General features: G+C 29.8%; 4 protein-coding genes across 4 annotated transcripts; all 4 read right to left on the bottom strand.

Moving 5' to 3' along the window:
- Window positions 1-6,046: 6,046 nt before the first annotated feature.
- On the bottom strand, window positions 6,047-7,681 carry OCT59_004578 (uncharacterized protein; the record flags this gene model as incomplete). The annotated part of the gene is made up of 6 exons (XM_066148377.1): window positions 6,047-6,060; window positions 6,131-6,175; window positions 6,242-6,526; window positions 6,929-7,115; window positions 7,187-7,383; window positions 7,627-7,681. The coding sequence occupies 6 exons, from the start codon at window positions 7,679-7,681 to the stop codon at window positions 6,047-6,049; spliced, it is 783 nt and encodes a 260-aa protein (XP_065996981.1).
- A 1,452-nt stretch (window positions 7,682-9,133) lies between these two features.
- On the bottom strand, window positions 9,134-10,794 carry OCT59_004577 (uncharacterized protein; the record flags this gene model as incomplete). The annotated part of the gene is made up of 6 exons (XM_066148376.1): window positions 9,134-9,147; window positions 9,225-9,269; window positions 9,335-9,661; window positions 9,983-10,217; window positions 10,291-10,451; window positions 10,659-10,794. 6 exons carry the CDS (start codon window positions 10,792-10,794, stop codon window positions 9,134-9,136), a joined length of 918 nt encoding a protein of 305 aa, XP_065996980.1.
- A 1,906-nt stretch (window positions 10,795-12,700) lies between these two features.
- On the bottom strand, window positions 12,701-15,165 carry OCT59_004576 (uncharacterized protein; the record flags this gene model as incomplete). Its single annotated transcript, XM_066148375.1, has 2 exons — window positions 12,701-13,381; window positions 13,454-15,165. The coding sequence occupies 2 exons, from the start codon at window positions 15,163-15,165 to the stop codon at window positions 12,976-12,978; spliced, it is 2,118 nt and encodes a 705-aa protein (XP_065996979.1). The 3' UTR covers window positions 12,701-12,975.
- Window positions 15,166-21,607: 6,442 nt separating this feature from the next.
- Window positions 21,608-22,066, bottom strand: OCT59_004575 (uncharacterized protein; the record flags this gene model as incomplete). The annotated part of the gene is made up of 2 exons (XM_025331587.2): window positions 21,608-21,936; window positions 22,024-22,066. The coding sequence occupies 2 exons, from the start codon at window positions 22,064-22,066 to the stop codon at window positions 21,608-21,610; spliced, it is 372 nt and encodes a 123-aa protein (XP_025185498.2).
- Between the last annotated feature and the right edge of the window lie 1,262 nt (window positions 22,067-23,328).

The raw sequence follows: 23,328 nt of genomic DNA, 5'->3' as shown, positions 1-23,328 counted from the left end.
CCGAGATTATTTTTATATTGCCAAAATATATATTAAAAGTTGTGATATATTTAATATATGCCAAAATAAATGCTAAATAAATATAAATAATTTGTGAATAAAATATATTCGAAATATGGTTTTTATATGCCAAAAATACATATTAAAGTAAATATGAATAAAATAAATTCAATACATATTAAAAGTAAAAAATATAACCAACATATGAATAAAATATATCCGAAATATGTTTTTTATATGCTGAAATTCATATTGAAAGTAGAATATAAACAATATGTGAATACAACATAGTCATAATATGATTTTTATATACCAAAATATATATTAAAGTGAAAAAATAGTTAATTTATGAGAACAATATGTGATTTAATACAATTATCATATAATTTTATATGCCAAAATATAAATACGTTGAAACTAACTAGTACAGTGTTGATTTTCATAAAAAAAACAGATAATGTATTCGGGAAAAAAAAATTAGGTTTGAAAAGCCAAATCGAAAAAGGAAAAGGGGAAAAAATTTTCAGATTGGAGAAAAAGCCAACCGGAAAAAAAAACAAAAAAAAAACAATAAAAAAAATTCGAAAAATAAAATGAAAAAAAAATTCGAATAAGAAACCGAAAAGGAAAAAATTCAAAAAAAAATTGAGGGAAAAAAAATGGATAAAGAAAGAAATCAGTTTAAAAAAGGGAAATTTTCAAAAAAAAAAGAATCCGAAAAAAAATAAGTACCGAAAAAAAGGATAATAATTCGGTCCAAAAATAATCGAAAGCCGAATGAAGTTATTAACCCAAGGCATTTTTTTCGATCATATTCCAACGCTCATGAATTTCTTCAACTTCGATACCTTGATCATAATTCCGTATCCGTTACTGTAAGTGTAACACTTTTGGGCCGGGTCTTATTGGGTAAGATCGAAATGTATTGCGTCAAATTCACTGCCATTTTTGACCAGGGAAGAAAAAAAGAGATTCGCTCTCCCGCGCAAATGTACAAGTCTTAGTCCTGGCACATAAAGACTCCAAGAAAGACTTTGATGGATAAAATTATTTCAGATAGAAAGGAGGGAAGAAGGGTAGTTAGTAGTAGTGATAGCAGTAGTATTATCAATGACAAAGTTAGCAATAGTTAGTATAGGATAGCGGGAAGGAACTGCCATTTTTGCATTGCAAACTCTAGGGGCGGGCAGGCTTATTTTATGCTTTATTCCTCTCTTGAAAATCCCGCTATCCATTTCATTTTTTCGTTTTGCAAAACCGATTCCTTTTCTATATTTTTATGAAAATAAAATATATTTTTTTGCTTTACTTTGATTTTTTAAACGTGTGCGTGTTTTCGAGTGTATGATCGCTGTTTTATTACAGATCGCAGGATAAAAAATAAACACAAATCGGGACATTACGCCCGTGATACATGCGAAAATAAATACAAGGTTCGGGTTATTGCCCGTAATACATAATTTTAACGTCTGGCCCGCTATACTATGTTTATCTACACTAACTTACTTCCCCGCGATTTTGATCTGACTTTGCCCTTTTATTTCCTCGATCCCTCCCCACTTTGAGAAGCTTCTATTGGCTTCTGTGCCTCTTCCAATAACCTTATAATATGAGCAAGGACCTTCTCCACCTTATCTTCATATCCACATCTTCATACACAAATAAGGGCTTCGATAACTTAAAAGATGGTTTCCCCTCACCGTCTCGTGTACATTCCATGAAGTATAATTTTTCCGCATCTTTTACAATCCCCCATACTTTTATCCATATCATACTCATCATCTATTTCATTCGCTTTGCGTTTGCGAGATAGTGAAGAATCCATCTCAGTAACCTGTGCGAAGCCCTGCTTAAAGTCATCTTTTTTGACCTCGATCAAGCCGATTGTTCTACCTGTAGTACGTGATTCAATGCCATAGTCAAGATTCCCTCGTCCATTTTTCCTCTCGATCGGCTTCTCCGGTACGATCTTTATTTGATCCTTAAATGGGTAAGTTGCTGAGGTAAAATAAGTATAGGAATAGATACTTTTTGTGGCCTCATAGGATAAATCGATGGGGTTGTTGCAATACGTGTCTCCAATTCATCAAAAAAGTTTTCGCAAAGCCACTTTATACTTATCACCCTTCGTGTCCACACACCCACACGAAAAATAGGATACACGTCAATGCTATGATTCGGATTATCACTAAGTCCATAGAGTTCACACACTTTCGGAAAGGTCCACTCGTTGAATGGTTTTGATGGCTTCTCAATAAACACAGTAAACTTAAGATTATTTTTTGACACTAGCGACTGCAACATCTCCCGAAATGCGACATCGTTCCTAGGTAAATAAATATCTATCCCCATCACACATAAAATTTAGTACTGCCCCATCATTTTCAAGCGCTGGTGGTCTGTACAATTCACGTATATAATCTTTGAGGCCTTCGAGAGTCGCATGTTCGATATTTGCAGTCCACTTATTTGCCTTCCGTTTCGGACTCACGATAACGTCTAACTTTGTAATGCAACAACCACGTTAAGAAAATGAGTAATTTGATGTGAAACAGTTTCATAACCTGAAGATTTCACCGACGGCTCGTCGGTCAAATTTCTTGGCAAAACATTATATATACCATGGACAGACTTGTTGAGTAATTCCTGCAACGAAGCGAGTTTCTCCCTTAATTCCAATACCTCGTTCGAAGCAGAAGTCGACACGGGTGGTTCGACTATTGCATGAATACTCTTAGACGGTTTCTTAGACCAGTAGTCCTATATTTCTCCTGTTGCAAGTAGTTCGGGTTGGTCTTGTAATGTGAGATTGCTCAACTGATTGTCGTGATTGTCGGGAATTTCCACCTTCCATAACTTAATGTCTTTGGCGTCAACATTAGCGAAAGTTTGCGAGTTTTCTTCTTTGATAGCTTTTTTTAACTCACCAAGTAGACTAGTTTTATCTACGCGGACAGGGAAAGCAATCGCAGTGTGTTTCCTTTGACGAAACAGAGTAACGTGATGGACATTTTCGACTTATATAGTATTTTTTGCGAAATTTCATTGGTGCAAACTAACATATGTGAGGAAAAAATTTTATTTGCGGAAAAAAAATACCGAATGGTACTATATGTGAGAAATTCGACTGTCACACAGATCTGCCGTGTGACTTGAAAGTCATTTATTTCGTGACACAAATGCGGTGAGATAGGTCTATCCGAGTTTCCGACGGCTTACGGCGATCACAGCTTCGGAACAGGAGATTCGACATTGCACGTGATTTGAATCATAATTTATCTTATTATTTATGAAATAAAGGTAACAACAAATTATTTGTAATAGTCTGGGTTCTACTACCCTTTTAGTAATAAAATAAATAAATAAATAAATAAATAAGTAACAACAAATTCTGTAACACTATTATTCTTTGTATTTCTTTCTCCATAACTTTTTTCTCAACCCAAAGAGCGAAGTCCCAATAAAAAAGTATGGATAAAGGGTTTACCGCGTTAGCATCATCTAAGTTACGCATATCATTGAACTTTTCGACAGCCTCCCTTTAAGTTCAGTTAATGTTTAGATAATAACGATTTGAGAATCATCTAGAAGTGAAGTAGTAATTCGACTTCCTTTATCAACATTTACAACTTTACATACGGAACAAACTATGCCTTGAGTATTGGAATTTCTACAATATACCAATAGGTCACCTTGTTTGCGGATGCATTAACATTTCGAGATGCATCAATTTCTATTTTCCAAAAACGAAAAGTTACTGGTTTGCTCCTGATTGTGCACTTAAAAATGAAAAATACCTGGAGTCTTTTTCGTCTTATCAAGGGATAAAGATTCCATTTGTTCCTTTTCTTCAAACAAATAAAGTCGCCATACTAACCCTCATTCTTCTATGATAAGGAATTATCAAAAATTAATTCTTACCTTGTAAGAATCCCTTTTTCTAACTGAAGGAGACTTTTTCCATTAACCCCTTCATCTTTGATTGCTTTGATATCATCTTTATCAAAACAATCCACTTTAGATATCAGATATATTTCGACGTCCACGTTGCAACATCTTTAGGAAGTTTATCATTTTTTTAATGAAAACTGCATATTTATATTTAATTTTTCAAATTGCCCCTTTCTAAATCTCTTGTTTATTTCGAGGCTGAGGACGTTGATGAGCTTGAACACCGAACTCAAATTGAGAAATATTATAAAAAAATACCGAGTTTTAAGGTTAAATCGTGGAACTAGATAAATGTAATAACTAACATTCTATTCCTAAACTTCCGATGTCAACATAAGAGGCTACGTTTTGCGCGGGTCAAATAGAACAATTAATTCACTTAATTTTTATATAAATTTGTATTAGATTCAATAATAAAAATTTTTTTATTAAATTAGTATAATTTATCTGCACGCACGAAAGACCAGTCGGGAAACAATCATCAGTTTGACCCTTTCAACTTGTCAAATTGCAAAAAAAAATTAGCCCCTGTAGATCCGTTTACCGTAGGCCACACACACCGCTGCAAAGAGGTAATGGAACGAGAATGTTTTTATCCGTTTTACTCACTAGAAGCTCACATTCCATGCCATTTTCATATCACATAATTTATCTTTACGCAAACTAGGCCGTTATGCTAAAGCAGATATCTAACACCTCACTCGATATTTCTTTTATAAAAAAGCCTCTCAACGAACATTTCTCACCATGTAATAAAATATGTCGTCTGTTGACTGGATTGAAGATCAAGTCCATCTTCTTATTAACGAACGCAAACTACAAAATACTGAGTATCATGGCCTTCTGCCAAAACAGAAATAGATGTTTTGGACGGATATTGCTAAGAAGTTTAATGTAAGGTTCTGTTCAAGATGAAGACTGCGATAAAAAATTCCCCAAACTAAGTAAAATTATTGATGGAACAATTTCTTGAAGCGTACATATCATACTTATTATTTGATTTTATTAGGCTACCTGTGCATATATAAATGGAACTGGAAACAAAAGAAGTCTGATAGGTGAGAAGTATTATGAAGAGTTTGGTGTTGATATTGCGCGTTCCTTCTTTCTTTCCATTAAACAATCAATGAAGGAGTACTGGAGTGGCCGTTATATTTTTTCGCATCTTTAATTTCGTTTATGTGATATACAAACCTTTCAACCAGCTAAAATTTTTTACCTCCATGTTATCTAAGCTGACATTAATAAATGTATACTTTAAGTCGAACAAATTTTCCTTACCTGAGGTAAACGAACTTTGGTCACATGATTTTGCCAATGGACCATCAGTGAAATTTACCGAGACATTTCTGAGACCAATTGCCTATTCACTCAGGAATTTTTTTCGACTAATGCATATTTGATAAAGGGTAAAATGTCCGCAATATATGGAACTTAGATAAGACATATACATTGTTCTTTGCAGATATTCCGCTTCTTCTGGTCACGCGTCTTTTGTTCTTTCAAATTGAAGTATCCATTTTCTCAGTAATATAAACTATTACGGTGATAGTGCTGAGGTCCATGAAATTCAAATGCTAATCGCGGTTCCTCTTTATATCATCCCGTATCCACATATGGGATTCGGAATCCACATAGATTCCGTTTCCACCTACAACATATCCATTGATAATTTTTTTAATAAATGGTAACAATATGAATAATTTTTTTAACAAATAAATACAGTACAAAAATTTTTTTAATAAATAAATACAAATTTTTTAATTAATAAATACATTAATAAATATAAAGGTTTTAACAAAATTTCTTTAATACTAGATCTTTTTTTAACAATTTCTTAAGGGTTACCATAATTATATCATGGTTAATAAGGAGATCTGGATCAGACTTGGGCTGGGTTTTAAAATATGAACTTTTGTGCAGGACTCCAATCTAAAAGACCGTCAAATCAAGAAATTTATGTATATTTACTAAATTAAATCATAAATAATGCCTTCAATCTCCAATTACAAAATACAAATATAAATAATTAAATACAGTAATAAACACAAAAAATATGATATCTTTTTATATTTTAATGTTAAGTAATCTGAGCTTAATTACTTTCATCTATAACATTCAAAAAAAAAAAATAGTTTAATTTTTAATAAATCAAAAAATCACATATAAGATTAGTTACCTTTAGAATTAATATCATATTTGGTAAAATCCACCCTTAGGGAATCTATAAATATTAGTTGTTAACATTGTAATATAATTCGAATTATTAAAACATGTTATATATATTTACCTGAATATTCCATTTCAAGTAAATCATCATTATTATCAGCATTTTTTGGTTCCGGAAGATTTTTAAAATCTAGAATTCTACTTGTATAAACTGCTTGAGGATGTGTCATATATTGAAGAGCACCAGTAGATGATAATGGTAATTGAACTTTTGATGATGACTTTTTGTTAATTTTATTTGCTTCTTTAGCTTGCTCACTGATTAAAGAATCAGATTTATCGCAATAAGACCACAATCTAGCAAATAAATTTCTTAATTCATCTGCTTTAGGTCGTTTTAATGGGTCTGCATCCCAACATTGATTAATAATGTTAAAAATTAGTTGAGGAATTTTATAATTAGACTTTGGCCTCAACCCATTACAAATTTTTATAGCTAAGAATTCATCATGAGCTATATCATGATAAGGAGGCAATCCTGTACAGATTTCATATATAATAATTCCGAATCCATAAATATCACTTGCTTGAGTATATTTTTTCCCTCTTAAAACCTCAGGAGCTACATAAGGTAATACTCCACAAATTTTTTTATTACTATATTGAGAGGATTTGACGTCTGCTGGTTGACATAATCCCAAATCAGTAATAAAAGCACATCGATCAAAATTGCTTAATATATTCCCACAATGAAAATCATTATGAATTAGTCCTTTATTATGAATATCATTAAGACCATATGCAATACCTAGTAAAATCATCAACTTTTGGTACCAATTCAGTGAAATGAAGTCGTTATTTAAATGTTGTCTTAAACTGCCATTTTTTAGCTCCATCACCATTATAAAATTATTTGTTTTTGGATCTTTGGTAATACCAAAATAACGAACTATATGTCCACTTGAAAATTTACATGCTAAAATATTTGATTCGACCTTAAAAGAAATTATAGTTGGTTTAAAATTTATAAAGGCTAATAACATAAATATATATAAAAATATCTTACTTCTTTTAAGAATTCTGTTGTAATGCTTTGTAAGTTGTGCGAACACTTTAAAGCAACTTTTGTTTCGCCTTTTCTTTTCACTTGATAACTATAACTCGTTTCCCAAGGACCATCTTTCCAAACTGCTTTAAAAACAGTTCCAAACCCCCCTTTTGCTAAATATTCAACATCTTCAAATTTATCATATTCAATCCATTCTAAGATTTGGATTGCATTTTTAGCATTTAATTGTGCTTTTTGAATAAATTCATCAACGTTATGATTTCCACTTGTCCAATTTTTGAAATTTTGTTTAAAATATGATGAATTACATGACTGACAATAATACAAACTAGATTTACAAATTCTACATAAACCATATTTTTTATAATGGTTTTTTAATTTTTTGTCTGTTATTAGTTTATCAATTAACGATTCTTGTTCTTCAGTCAGGCGATAACGATCAAAATCTTTTATTTGTTCAATTACATCATCACTTAGTTTAATTTCATCCATTTTAATAAATAATTTTTTAAAAAATAAATTATTAATTCGTATGTAAAAATTACTAAATAATAATGAAGGAAAAGAAAAAATGAAAAAAAAAGTGGTGAAACGTCATTTTATGTTGCAATGATTTCAAGATCAACAAAATTATGAAAAAAAAAAGACTAGTTAAAATACACAGAGGAAACATAATAATCCTGATCGGCAATTAAATTTATTCAATTTTGGTTTTTTATTTAAAAAATAAAATGTTTGACTAAATACTAAATATAGTAAGTATTATGTAATTAAAAGTTTATAAACAATTTATTCAAATATGATTTCGACCATCAAAATTTAACTCAAAAAAGCAAAATTGTTAATAATAAATGAAAGAATTAAAATGTTATTATTATAGACAATCAATATGGTTTATATGAGTATGTAGTCAGATTAAGTTATTAATACTATTTGGTGTTAAACATTATCAACTAGTCATTTTTTTCAAATCTGTCATACTTCTGTCATATTCAGTCCATTCTAAAATTTAAATATTTAACCAAATAAAGAATTTTGAAATTTGGAATTGTTTAAAGTAATTTGAAATGATGCAATTTTCCTTTTTCAATCATTTCGCTAAATTTATAAAAATTCGTTAAATTTCAGATATTTATATAATGTCATCATATGCATTAATTTAACTTTATATTTGTAATAATTTTTTACTTTTTTTGGCATTTTTTAAACGTGACATCAACAGTATTAACGTTCTGTTAGTGATTTTTTTTTTTATTTTTTCAAAAATTTATATTGAAAAATAAGAATTCTATATGAATAAACAGATAACAGATTTTATTCTATTAAATAACTTTATAAAACTTCATACGTATTAATTTAATAATTTCTCTAAGCAGTGGCTAAAAAAGAAATATAAGTCACATGATAAGTAACATAAGTAACGCAATGTCATTTATGATTTTTAGATTGGATTTTCCTTGTTTTATTAGTTATTATATTTTCCTTGATAATGATATAATAGTGTTTTTTTCTACGTTCATTTAACAATTTTTTAGATCTTCCTTATCAAATAAAAAAACCTTGCGGAAGTAACCATTGCATGTGGTTAAACGCAGACTTCTATGTAGGAAATGTTAAACCAACCCTTCAACTCCAGAGGTGAAGAACTAGAATCAATATTAGTAGAATTATATCTTTATCACTACAGTAAATATAATGATTTTTTTAACAAATAAATGGAAGATTTTTTTAATGAAAAGAAATTCTAGTTGGACTGGACTGAATTTCAAAAATGGACATTTGTGCAGGACTCCAGTAAATTGGAAATTTATATTAAAATTTGTTAAATAATTTAAATCATAAATAATTCCTTCAATCTCTTACCAATTACAAATTACAATAAAAAAATAATTACATGATAAATAAATATGATATTCATTATACTTTAATTTAAGTAATCTGAATTTAATTACTATTGTCTATAATAATAATAAAAATGAGTTTAGTTAAAATTTTAATAGTTTAAAAAAATATTACATGCAAAAGTAATTATTACCTTTAGAATTAATATCAAGTTTAGTAAAATCCATTCTTAAAGATTCTAGAGGTATTGATTGTTAACATTATAGAATAATTCTAAATTATGATAGCAAATTATATGTTTACCTGAATATTGTATTCCGGACGAATCATCATTATTGTCTGCATTTTTTGGTTTTGGAGGATTTTTATAAATTAAAAGTCTGCTTATGTAAACTGCTTGAGGATGTGTCGTATATGCGAGAGTACCAGTAGATGATAATGGTGATTGAACTGTTGAAGGTGACTTCTTATTTATTTCTTCTGCTTCTTTGATTTGCTCATAAATTACAGAATTATTTTCATTCTTACTAATAATATCATTCCATAAATAAGTAAATAATTTTTCTAATTCAATCGCCTTAGGTCGTTTTGAAAGGTCTGCATCCCAACATTGATTAATTATATCATAAACTAGTTGAGGAATTTTATAATTGAATTTTGGCCTTAATCCTTGACAAATTTTTATTGCTAATAATTCATCATGGGATATATTATAATATGGTGGAAATCCTGTACAAACTTCATATGCAACAATTCCAAATGAATAAATATCACTTGATTGAGTATACTCTTTTCCTCTTAAAACTTCGGGAGCTATATAAGGTAATACTCCATATATTTTTTTATTATTACTTAGGGTAGACTTAACATTTGCTGGTTGACATAATCCCAAATCAGTAATATAAGCATCTTGATAAAAATTGCTTAATATATTCCCACAATGAAAATCACGGTGAATTAATCCACTACTATGAATATCACTAAGACCAGCTGCAATACATCGTAACATATTCAACCTATTCTTCCAATATAATGAATTAAAATCATCATTTAATTTTTGTCTTAAGCTACCTTTTTTTAATTCCATCACCATCATAAAATTATTTGTATTCGGATCTTTGGTAATACCAAAACAACTAACTACAAAACCAAGTCCAGATTCACATGCTAAAATATTTGATTCAACCTAAAGGAAAATTATAGTTAGTTTAGCATTTATAAACGCTAAAAATACTAAATTTTATAGGAAATTATCATACTTCTTGCAAAAATTCTGATGTAATGCCTTGTGAGTTATGCAAACATTTTAAAGCAACTTGCGTTTTACCAATTCTATTCCATTGATTATTATTATAATCCCATCCCAAAATACGTCCTTCTTTCCAAACTGCTTTAAAAGTAGTTCCAAATCCTCCTTTTGCTAAATATTCAATATTTTCAAATTTATCATATTCAATCCATTCTAAGATTTGATTGTTAGTGTAGCCTTTAATTGTATTTTTTGAATAAATTCATCAACTTCATGTTTTCTACTAGTCCAATTTTTGAAATTTTGTTTAAAATGTTGTGAATTACATAATAAAAAATAAAAAAAATACGTTTGTATTTGCTTACATTTTTCATAAACCATATTTTTTATAACGTTCTTTTAAATTTTTGTCCAAAATTAGTTTATCAATTAACCATCCTTGTTCAGTCAAACGATAATCTCTGAAATCTTTTATTTGCTCAATTACGTCATCACTTAGTTTAATTTCATCCATTCTATTCTAATGAATAATTTGTTAAAAAAAACTGGATGTAAAGTTACAGAAGGTATAAAAAAAAAATAGCAGTGATACGATGAATATTATTTATTTGGGAATACTAGTACGATTGTACAATGATTTTTTTTAGTGAAGATCGATCGATATGAGTAAATGTGATTTTATAGGTCGGAAGCACAGATGAAGCCGCAGAAAAAAATGATCCAAAATTCCATTTAATTTTTTTTTTTTTAGCTTTTAGTTGCGCTTTTGTCTAATTTTTGAAATTTTTTTGGGGTCATTTAGAATTACAAGACTACCAAGTTTACCATTATTAAAATCATATGTTTTAATATTGGCTTATTAATTAATAATAGTCAAATTTCCACGACCAAATCTTTTATTCGCTCAGTTACGTCATTATTGAGTATAATTCTTTCTACATTAATAATTAAATAAGAAATATATCATAGGTTTTTAAGCAAGAATTAACACAAAATTAATAGTTACGGTATTTCCTGATTATTTCACGTGATTCAATATTATTCGACACAAGTAAAAAATGTGATTAAAATATTTACTAAGAGAAAATTTTGAGAATCTCATTTTTATGACTATTACCAAATATCAAGCATAAGATCAATCATTTTCTTTTTAAGAATGAATAATTATAAATGTAAGTTTTAAAGCTATTGTTAGTTTATTTTATTTTATTTTATTTATTTTTTTTTGTCTTCCATTTAAAATAAGTTTATTTTTTGTTTAATATCCCTACTAATGAATTAAATTCATAACTTTCAATTCTTCAATATATTAAAAAGTAATTCTTTTTTAAATTATCCACAATAAGAAAACCAAATTCATTTTCTGTATAAAAAAATGAGAAATATAATTTCAAAAGTTTTGACTGACTTTAAGCCGATATTTGAAATATTTAAGAATTGAAATATTAATGTATTTCTTTTATTTCTTTTGGAAATATATACATGAAATAATTTTTAAATATTTTAAACCTTATTACTGTAGTCTGAAAATATTAAATGAGTAAACTTAATATTAAAATTTTCCTCACATTTGTATCTATGTACTAATTTAGATCTGTGTGCCTCTAATTCTCAACAATAATTATTATTATTGATATATAAAAATTTGTTTACAATAAAGCTCTTTTATTTATGACATCTGATCAAATTTAACGTACGAATTCAACGATGGAAAGGATTAGAGAAATGACTATAAAAAAAGAATCGTACATATACGACGAGATCATGAGAGCTAGATGATACAGTATATGGGATTACCCACATATGGAAAAGTGAAAAAGGGAAGAAGGGAAAGTGAGGAAATGATGGAAGGAAAAGCGTGAGATAAATCAACATGTCGAGATGATACAGTATCAGACGTTCAAGTTAATATTATGACAGTTAAATGAATAATTATTTCATAATATCATAATTATAACAAGTCAGTCAATAACTGAATATTTAGTAATGTATGTACTGTGTATACTATATATTAAGCTAATTATTTATTTTTTGTACAAGTTCAATTATTATCGCCGCAGCTGCCGTCAGCTTGATCAGGTGATAATACTCCTCCCCATTTTTTTGATAAATTGTCAAATTTAACTTAAATGAATTATTGAATGCGACAAATATTATATCAAATATTAAGAGTATATATAATTAATACAAGTATACAGTTGAAATCAACTGAGATATAAATAAAGTAAACTAGAATTCCGATATATTATGCGTACACACGAACTGTTTTAACCGCAAAATTAGTATTGATATATCCAATCGTTAGTATAACAATTTTAATTTCGATGCGGTCATGGTTGATTTTTTTTTTAAAAAAAAAAAATAAACCGTTTAAATTATTTTCAATCACATCGATAATTTTGATAGAAGATCAGTTAATGTTATCTTAACCATATATACAGTATTAATGATATAAACATTTTATTAACATGATTGTAAGAGACTGTTTTCTTAATGGGGCTTCATGCTAATATTTTGAATTTTTTTTATTTGTCTATAATCTATAATAGTAGTGTACAGTTAAATTTTTAAATCATAATGCATAATGCATAAATGTTCGTCATATGCCTAATTATTTAAATTAGCTTTTCTACGAAATAATAACTTAATTAATATTAATATTAACAAATACATGTACTTAATAAATATAATTAAATTACGCAAAAATCATAAAAACTAGTGTCGCAACGACTACAAGCAAACTCATTGTAATACCCCACAAACCGTGGCTATTAAAATCATGTAATACTGGCATAGAATTTGATGTGTCTGTTCCATCTTCAAGTGCGGGTGCAGTGACGGCAACTTTCTTTACCACAAGCACAGTGGATGGAGGAATATACGTAGCAAAAGATGTGATATCTCCTTGGGCGTTCGTTGTTGTAACTGTTGATGTAAAACCAGCAAAATATAATGTAAGTGTTGTTGTGGTGGTTGTCCAATGAGTTATTTTATTTTTATTGTCGTCATTATTGTCATTTTTGTTATTATTTTTTTTTGGAGTAGGAGTTGGTGTTATCGTTTCTATTTCATCTTGTGTAGAAGTTTCAACTTTTGGTGTACTAAAAATTTATTAATGGAGTAAGTACTTTCCGAATTAATAAAAACAGTAACAAGATTTTTTTTACACTTACACTCCTGGTGGAGCCTTACACCCAGAATCATTAGGAGAAGCACAAGTCGGACCTGGCTTAATTGGTTTATCATTATTTTTTGCATTTTCATTATCTGGATTTCCACCATTATTATTATTGTCTGGACCTTTACCATCTGCTGGTGGGCCTTTACCATCTGCTGGTGGACCTTTACCATCTGCTGGTGGACCCTTACCAACTGCTGGTTGTGGACCCTTACCATCTGCTGGTTGTGGTACCTTCCCATCTGCTGGTGGACCCTTACCATCTGCTGGTTGTGGACCCTTCCCATCTGCTGGTGGACCGTTACCATCTGCTGGTTGTGGACCCTTACCATCTGCTGGTTGTGGTACCTTCCCATCTGCTGGTGGACCCTTACCATCTGCTGGTTGTGGACCCTTCCCATCTGCTGGTGGACCGTTACCATCTGCTGGTTGTGGTACCTTCCCATCTGCTGGTGGACCCTTCCCATCTGCTGGTGGACCCTTCCCATCTGCTGGTTGTGGTACCTTCCCATCTGCTGGTGGACCCTTACCATCTGCTGGTTGTGGACCCTTACCATCTGCTGGCGTCCCATCTGCTGGCGCTTTTGGTGCATCTCCACCCGGTGCCGCTATTGGTGCATCTCCACCTGGTGGTGGTGGTGGTGGTGGTGCATCCCCACCTGCTTTTGGCGCGTCTCCACCTTTTGGTGCATCTCCACCCGCTTTTGGTGTATCTCCACCCGGTGCCGCTTTTGGTGCATCTCCACCTGGTGCCGCTTTTGGTACATCTCCGCCTGGTGCCGCTTTTGGTACATCTCCACCTGGTGGTGGTGGTGGTGGTGGTGCATCCCCACCTGCTTTTGGCGCGTCTCCACCATTTGGTGCATCTCCACCCGCTTTTGGTGCGTCTCCACCCGCTTTTGGTGCTTCTTTTGGTGCATCTCCACCCGGTGCTGCTTTTGGTGCGTCTCCACCCGCTTTTGGTGCATCCCCTCCTTTTGGTGCATCGCCACCTCCCTTTGCATCACCGCCCGCTTTTGGTGCATCATTCCCTCCGTTATCACCTCCTCCTTTTGGTGCATCACCGCCCGCTTTTGGTGCATCATTCCCTCCGTTATCACCTCCTCCTTTTGGTGCATCACCGCCCGCTTTTGGTGCATCATTCCCTCCGTTATCACCTCCTCCTTTTGGTGCATCACCGCCCGCTTTTGGTGCATCATTCCCTCCGTTATCACCTCCTCCTTTTGGTGCATCACCGCCCGCTTTTGGTGCATCATTCCCTCCGTTATCACCTCCTCCTTTCGGTCCACCTCCATTATCTCCTCCTTTCGGTCCACCTCCATTATCATTACCTCCTTTCGGTCCACCTCCATTATCACCACCTCCTTTCGGTCCACCTCCGTTATCACCACCTCCTTTCGGTCCACCTCCGTTATCACCACCTCCTTTCGGTCCACCTCCATTATCACCACCTCCTTTCGGTCCACCTCCGTTATCACCACCTCCTTTCGGTCCACCTCCGTTATCACCACCTCCTTTCGGTCCACCTCCATTATCACCACCTCCTTTCGGTCCACCTCCATCTCCTCCACCTTTACCTTGTCTCTTTTGAAGAGCTTGACTCGTTAGTTCGTAGGTTGGTGATGCAAAATTAACTGTAATAAATATTGCAACAAGTACTATAATAAGTACAAGTGCGTACTTATATTTAAATCCAATATAAATCATATTAAATATTCTTAATCAATAGTATAATAATTTTCCATAAAAAATATATATATATACGTATATTTTCTTTTTCAGCTAGGTCCGATAAAAAATAAAGAAAGAAAATAACTAATAATGAAAATCTCAGCTTTTTAAGTTTTTTTCTTCAAAAATTCTGAAAATTAGCCGGTTATTGGTAAATTTAGAAATGAGGCGAAGTATGATTTTTCATAAGCCTTCATTACTAAATATACAATTAACCGTGAATCGAAAACCCCCCGAGATTTTTCAAAAATAAATATTTTCTTAGAAAAAAAAAATTCTTTTATGCAGGAAAAAAATTTTAAACATACATAATGATAATAATAGTAATAAAAATAAATAAATATATATATATATGTATGAGGAAAAAAAAAAAAATTTTTTCAATCAAAGGGATCTGACACTATGATAAACAAAGAAAAATATTATCATTTTATATGCATAATTCTATTAATAAATCTAACTTTAAACTTTCTATGTATTAGAACAAAGAGCCTTGGCATAATTTTTATATTATGTTTTTTTTTTGTTTGATGTTTGTTTGCCATGTTACAATTACAACATGTTTGAAATTTGATTACGTCAGTTATTATATTTGAACGAAAAAGTATAATGAAATCGAATAAGTAAAGTAAAAATACCAACGGATAAAATTTAAACAAATAAATATTGGTAATGTTACACTTACGCAACATAAACCTTGTACATGCGCAGAAAAATTTGGGACGTAAAAATAGAATCTGTCGATCATAATTTTGCCAAGAATCTAAATATATCGAAATCAAGAAGAATTACAAGTTCCGAATGAAATGATCATCGATCAATCAGATCGGACTTTCTGTAATTAGGCAAAACTAATTTACTATTAATAGTTTCGATTCAAATTTTTTCAACTTATAATAAATACTTTTATAGTTTATTGACCTTATTTTATAATATTATGTTACACTACTGTTACACTGTTTAACCCCTTAACCTAATACTATTTCGGTAAAAGATTTTAGGGAATTTTATCCATATAATGATAACGGATTTAAATGCAATATAAATAAAGTGGGCATGAATAGAATGTTCTTTTATAATTTTACTTTTTTTAGTAGGTTTATAAATTGTCAAATACAAAAAACAATATGGCTGGTTGACGACATTTTTATATCATATTACTAATCTTTAATTCTTATAATCGTTCGATTTATTATTAAAATAATAAATCATTTATACAATAAGGAATAAGATTTAGTACGACCCTTTAAAACACAGCGATCATTTTGTCGATTTGTTCAAATGACCTAATGATCAACATCTCGATCGAAATCTTAATCCAAAATTACAGTCACTAACGCTAATCTATCAGTGTTTTTTTACGGATGAACAATATGCTTAAACGAAAACTTGCTAAATGTGAGCAAAATCTTCGATTTTCAATGTTTCACAACTAGTATAACTTTTAGGTCGTTTTCCATAGTATCTATAACAAAAATGAAAAATGATTGATATTTCGGCGTCACTAATAAATGGTTTGACGATAGTTTAATATTTATAATTTTTACAATTTCAAAAAATCTCTTTGGGAATGAAACTCTTATAGAAATATTATCATCGTTAATTTATTTAATTAATATTTTAGTACAATAAAATAATTAAATATATACGAATATTTTTAAGTATTTTTAATGTTCATTAGCCAATCGGCAAAGTAAATTATTTTTATTGTTTAAGTGAACATTTAATTTCTTGAAGTATAATCATTCGAAGAAAATTGAGGAAACCTGTACTATTACTTATACGCTCAAAAAGAAAAGGAAAAAAAAATTTTTTTTTTTGCATCATAATTACACACGGTTTTTTGTTAAAAAAATAAAAGATTTTAATTGACAATCCGCAATAACCAAATATTCATATTTCTGTAATTGCAAATGGGTACGTGCGAATTACAAATAATAGGGTTTGTTCGGTCCGGTCCGACCCGGTCCCAGGACCGGACAAGTCCGATATGTAGACCGGTCTTTGAGACCAGTCTAAAATCGGTCAATAAATTTCGATTCTAACCCGTAATTTACTATTATGGCGTAAAACCAACTATAATAATTGTAAATATCATTATAAATGTTAATGATATTAATTGAATGAACTTATTATAGTAAACGCCATTTATTTTAAATATATAAGTCTAAAAAGTACAGAAAAAGGGATCATTCAAGACAATGTTGATTATTCTTATACGCACAGGGCGCGCATTATTCATAAAAGGTTAGTGCGCAATCTATGAAGTCATATGTTATAAAAATAAAATTATTAATAGTAAACGCTATTATTATGAAATATCTCGCCTATCGACTTTCATGTGCGCTGTGCGGCCTGTGCCAACTGCGCAGATTCAATTTCATTGCTGATCCAAGACTGTTTTTTGTAAAAAATAATTTCCTTCTGCAATCCTTACTTACCAATCTACTATCCGGGTTAACTGATTACAAACTATTGAATGATTAAAAAATTCAAAGTTAATTCTCTCTTCTAAATTCAGTATCTTCCTTTAGAAATTTTCGTTTAATTACTGGCTTCATATTACTTTTGTAACCTTCACCATGATATTTAGCCATACTACTTAAATCTGTAAAGCTTATGGCTATAAAAAAGAATAAAGTGATTTTGGTCTGATTAATAACTTCATTGCGAAAGAAAGGATCACCACCGTAGAAGAGTTATCGAACTTGTGATCATTTTCTACTGTGGTAGCAAGTTTGAAACTAACGACTCTTATTTCATCACCGAGTTCTCCAATTCTTATTGACGAAGTACATTTGATTTGAAGTTGGAACTGATTTGAAACAATTATTTATTTTAAGCAAGGCAGTGCTTCTTTACTAGATAATTAATTACATCCTCGAATTCTATTGTGTTCCGCCGCTATTATTTTTAATGTTTATTATATTTTTAACTTATAAATTAAATTAATTGCATACCAATTTAAGAAAAAACATTATCCGCTATGAATATATTAAATATTACAAACTAAAAAAAAAATTTTATAATATATAGGTTATTGACGAAAAAGCTTAATTTTATTCATCGTTCGACTATTAATATAAATGTTTTTAAGATAACACTTAGTTAATGATTTTTAAAATTTAATTAAAGAATAATCTTTTTTTAAATATAATGTAACTTTTAAATATTTGCAATTGTTAATAAATTATATAAATAATAATAAATGAAGAATTAAAATATCATTATAAATTATAACCATGTTTATGTGAAGAATGGTAATCCACCTTATAAGTTATATATATATTTAGTCAAGAGAAAATTTGGAAATTTAGGAATTGTTTAAAGTAACTTGAAAAGATCATTGCAATTTTTCCATTTCCGATCTTTTTGCAAAATTTCTGAAAAATTCGTTAAATTTCAGTAATTTATATAGATTGGTATTGTACTGTACAATAAAATTGATCTCATTAACAATGTGTCGTCATGTGTATTAATTTAACTTATTTTAATAATTTTTTTAAAAAAAGTATTTTTTATCTGACTTGTCTTTTTTTCATTTTTTTAAAATATGTCAACAATTAAGATAACATCATGAACATTCAGTTAGTTGTTTTTTTTTTTCGAAAATCATTGAAAGATTTAAATATATTAGAATTATATATAAATATTAAATATGTAAATCTGCTTACCTTTAGCTTCGCTGATGATTTATGGAAGACTTAATTCCTCAAAACAAATTTTATTTTACCAAATAACTTCTTTAAAGTTTCATACTCATCTATTTCTCTATACAGTAGTTACAAAATTAAATGACTAAGTTTGCGTAAATTCTGTAATTATTTTGAAGAATATTCACAAAGAGATTTTGTCTCCCGGGTTTTTATTAATCTTTTTTTGCACAAGAAATACTATTTTTGTGAATTGTAAACTCAGACAACGATTTTGGGCAAATAAAAGATTTAGGATATTATTCAATTTGTCATTGACCTGAAGAACCAAAATTTATTCCCTATCCCTAAATAACTCCTTTTTCAACGTTATTTACTATGCCACACTTCCTCATCCTAACCCTAAATAACTCTTTTTTCAATATTAATTCACTAATACTACATTCCCTTTCCATACGTTGGAGCATTGTTATTATCAAATTACATATATTTAATTTAAGAAAAAAAGCTAATAACATGGTAAATTTAACATCCGTGTTATCATATATTTTTTGATCACATGCTTACACCATCGGTTATGCGGAGTGAATTTTGTTTAACTGAGGTGGCCTTGTGTTACTTTGTGTCCATTATAGTTTGTGTCCATTATAAGTTGTTAAAAGTAAACAATTACTTAACAATATAACAGTATAAGCTATCTGATATAAAAAGTATAATTAAACTGAAGTAGACTATATGATTACAAATTTTTTAGCACGCATGGTTTGCTGCGTCCTTTTTTGAAGCAGTTTTTGGATCAATAGAAAAAAAGCCAAAATGGATAAGTGTCATCTCTGATAATGGACCTCATTATCATAATTCTGAGCTAATGTCAATTGTTGCACATTGGTATGCTGACTCAGTCTGTCATCAAAATTACTGACCCATATTAAATATAATATCATTTTAGAATTTTAATAATTTAAATTAGTCATACTTCTCTTTTACATCTTTAAACAAACTTATAAAAGGCACAGTAAAAAATCACGTATATGTTAGGTGGGCAGTATATTGGTAAACTTAAAGGTAATAACTTTTTTTTTGAGCATTTCATATGTGGTAAAATGATTAAAATATATGTTAGTGAAGATTGTCCTACAGTTTCGTATTCGTAAACGTGATATCTATTTGTAGTTATGCATTTTACGGATTAGTGATATTATTAGTCACGTGCCCAAAATCGTATAAACGGAAAATTTTTTAATGAATCCTATTGATATCAATGAATTTAGATTTTTTGCAATATTTAGTAATTAATTCAAGTAATTGTCGTTTAAATATGTCACAACCAAATCTACAAAATACAATATTAAATATATAATACAACAATTTTGTTAATATGTAAAATATATTAATAATTCTTATATCATAGATCCCATATCATAGGTCCACATTAGTGTCTAAAGATCCAAGCACTCGTCGACTTTGATTTCGAGTTATAACATTTGGACCTTTTGGAAGTAAATATCCCTTATACTTAAATTCACTGTCATCTTTTTTTTCAGGAATAGGTTCATCATCTTCATTGGTATCATCAGCAGTCATCGTAGGTTTTTTAAGAAAAGGTGAATAATGATCATTAGATGCGAGATCAATTATGTATGCAACAGATTTAAGCAATGTGGGACTTGTTGATGCACTCATAATAGTATTCGATATATATAGTCGCCCATAGTCTTCTCCCTCTACTTTCACTACTTCCCTTTTAAGAAACAAAGTTTGATCATATGTTGACAGAACACCATACCTATTTTTGTAAGAAAAAAATTAATCAAAATCTATCAAGTTGGACATAACAAAAAGAAGAAATGTAATTTTTTACTTTAAACTATTAGCACACATATAGCCATAAACTTGATTTATAGAATCAAATATTGAAGCATTATTATTAGAACAAACATATGGTCCTTCTTTAATCTCTTTTTCCTGTTTTTATAATGCCATAATATCTTCATCGGGAAGTACTTTTAAAACCCACTTAGTTTTGCATTCCCAAATCATGAGAAGTACCATATTGCTGTTAACTATTATAAAATCTGGTTGACCAACAATACTTTTCAAAGCACGACCATCCAAAAAAAGGATTGATTGATCAAGTGGAGTTAAAGTTTCATATATGTTTATATCTGATGCTGTACAGATATCCTTTTCACATGTGATTATACGACGTTGGCTAAATGTTGGTTTTTGGTATTCCTTATCTACCTCTGGTTGCCATGCTAATACTTCTTGTTCAAATCCTGTCCAATTTACAATCTCATCTGGAAATCGTAATTCTGTGGATTCAGTACATGAATTTGATTTATTACGCAAATTAAGATAATTCAGATTTGGTAAAGTGTTTCTAACAACTTCTGGTAAAGAAATTATAAAAGGCTTCTTTTTTGCTTGTGGTTGACTATTTTCCATCTCTTCAATCATATTTCGTTTTCGTTTCTATATTTATACATTTATATATATAATGAATCATATAAATAATACAAGAGTATTTATAATTATAATGAATCACATAGAGTTTTTAATACTCACCCCTCTACATTCCTCAATTATCCCCTGCCAGTATGTATGCAGACCCTTGCCTTTACGTTCTGATTTAATCTGTTATGAAACAATGCATTAATTGTGCGTCTTTTATTTAGTAACAAGGGAAGGTACATAACCAACTCCTCCTCCAGAATTAGTAGACCCTTATTAACAACAAAATTAGGGCACCTGAACCAAGAACTTCAAAAATCCAGTAATTCCCCTAATTGGGCAGTACCAGTAACCAAACCGGCACCCCAACCAGGGGTTACCCTAATTTTGCAAAATAAAATAATACGCACCTTTTCTTTCAAAGAGATATAATTCTCTTTATCTAATTGTAACCTTGCTGTGTTTAAGAATTGATTAGCCCAAAAATTATCAAAATAGCACCAGTCATTCAATGGTATTGAGGCATTTGAAGGTGTTGAGGCATTCAAAAGTGTTGAGGTAATGACTTCATCATGAAAAACCTTCAAAAAATTTCGATATGAGTGATTTGGGTACCCCTCTAAATAAGAGAGAACAATAGCTAAAAAAAAAAGATTAGATAGATTTGATAAATTTTTATATCATAAATTTTTTGTATCATGTTAAATGCAGAATTTGCAGAATTTACCAGAATTTGCAGAATTATTTTTGGAAGTACTAGAAGTGCTCATGGTGAACCTTGTTCTTGTTAATGGTAAGAAGTCAATGGTGAATGTTGAAGTTAATAGTGAACCACAAGAACAATATTGTCTCCATGAGGGACTTATATATAGCAATATTATTTAGCATTATGACTTGGACTGACATCTTAATGCAAAAAAAATTAAGCATTTTATGTCAGTCAGACTCATTATTGGTATAAAAAAAATTTAAAAAAATGAAACACGGGAATAAGATTATCATTTTAGATATACAGTGTATCATTTATTAGTTGATATGTATACCAAATTTATATTTGCCTTATCACATGACTTTTAAAGATCGGCATCTATTAGATTAAAATGACATAAAATTACTTTGACGTTATGCTATATGATACTTAAAATTACAAATATTACGACTTTATTGTAATTATTTGTAGAAGTTACTTAATATTACATCTATTATATACTTAAGTCGTAATAATGGGTAAGTGTCTTATTTGACATAACGATAGGTAAATTTTCTAATTATGTCACGTATATTATTTATTATTATTTTATTTTTGCAATTCTTACTCGGTTATTAAGTCTTCAAACGGATTAAGTAGTGACGTCACTAGGTTATTCTTGCTTCAAACAGCACAATCTGTTGTATGCATGGAATAATATTCCAAAAGATAGGCAACAATAATGTCTTTAATTTCATGACTTGGCGAATTAGTTAAGCAATGTTGACTTTATTATAGATCAGTCTTATTAAAGGCTTTATCACTTATAATTTATGTATGTATCGCCATAATTTAGTTAATCAATTAATATTAAAAATTTTTTTTTATTTTTTTGGCTGCGATTGTATGTTTTAAACAACTAAATATATGAATCTGTTTGTTAATAAATAGAAAGTACGTGACCAAAATTCCACCCTCCTATATAATTTGACCAGAATTATCATCCGATTTTCGAATTGTTATAATCGGTTAATTAATCGATTATTGTTTAATCGATTTCAACCTCTAAAATAAAAAAGCCAAATTTTTGGGCGATTATCAACTTTAAATATTTTAATAATTTTTTATTTTCAAGAATCTACAATTTATATAATGCAAAAAAATAATTCTGATGCAAAATAATTTATCAAGTCACATCTAAGAAAACTTCCAGTGGTTGTGTTCTACTGTAATAACGCTGAACAGTAATTTTTTACAGCAAACTTAATTACTCTATTTATCAGCCATGAACTTATTTATACAAATGAAATATTAGTGATTTATTTATTATTGATTTTTTAAATA

This window comes from Rhizophagus irregularis, chromosome 12 (genome assembly GCF_026210795.1).
Source record: "Rhizophagus irregularis chromosome 12, complete sequence".
NCBI classification, from domain to species: Eukaryota; Fungi; Glomeromycota; class Glomeromycetes; order Glomerales; family Glomeraceae; genus Rhizophagus; species Rhizophagus irregularis.
This window is presented reverse-complemented; position numbering and strand designations above follow the sequence as displayed.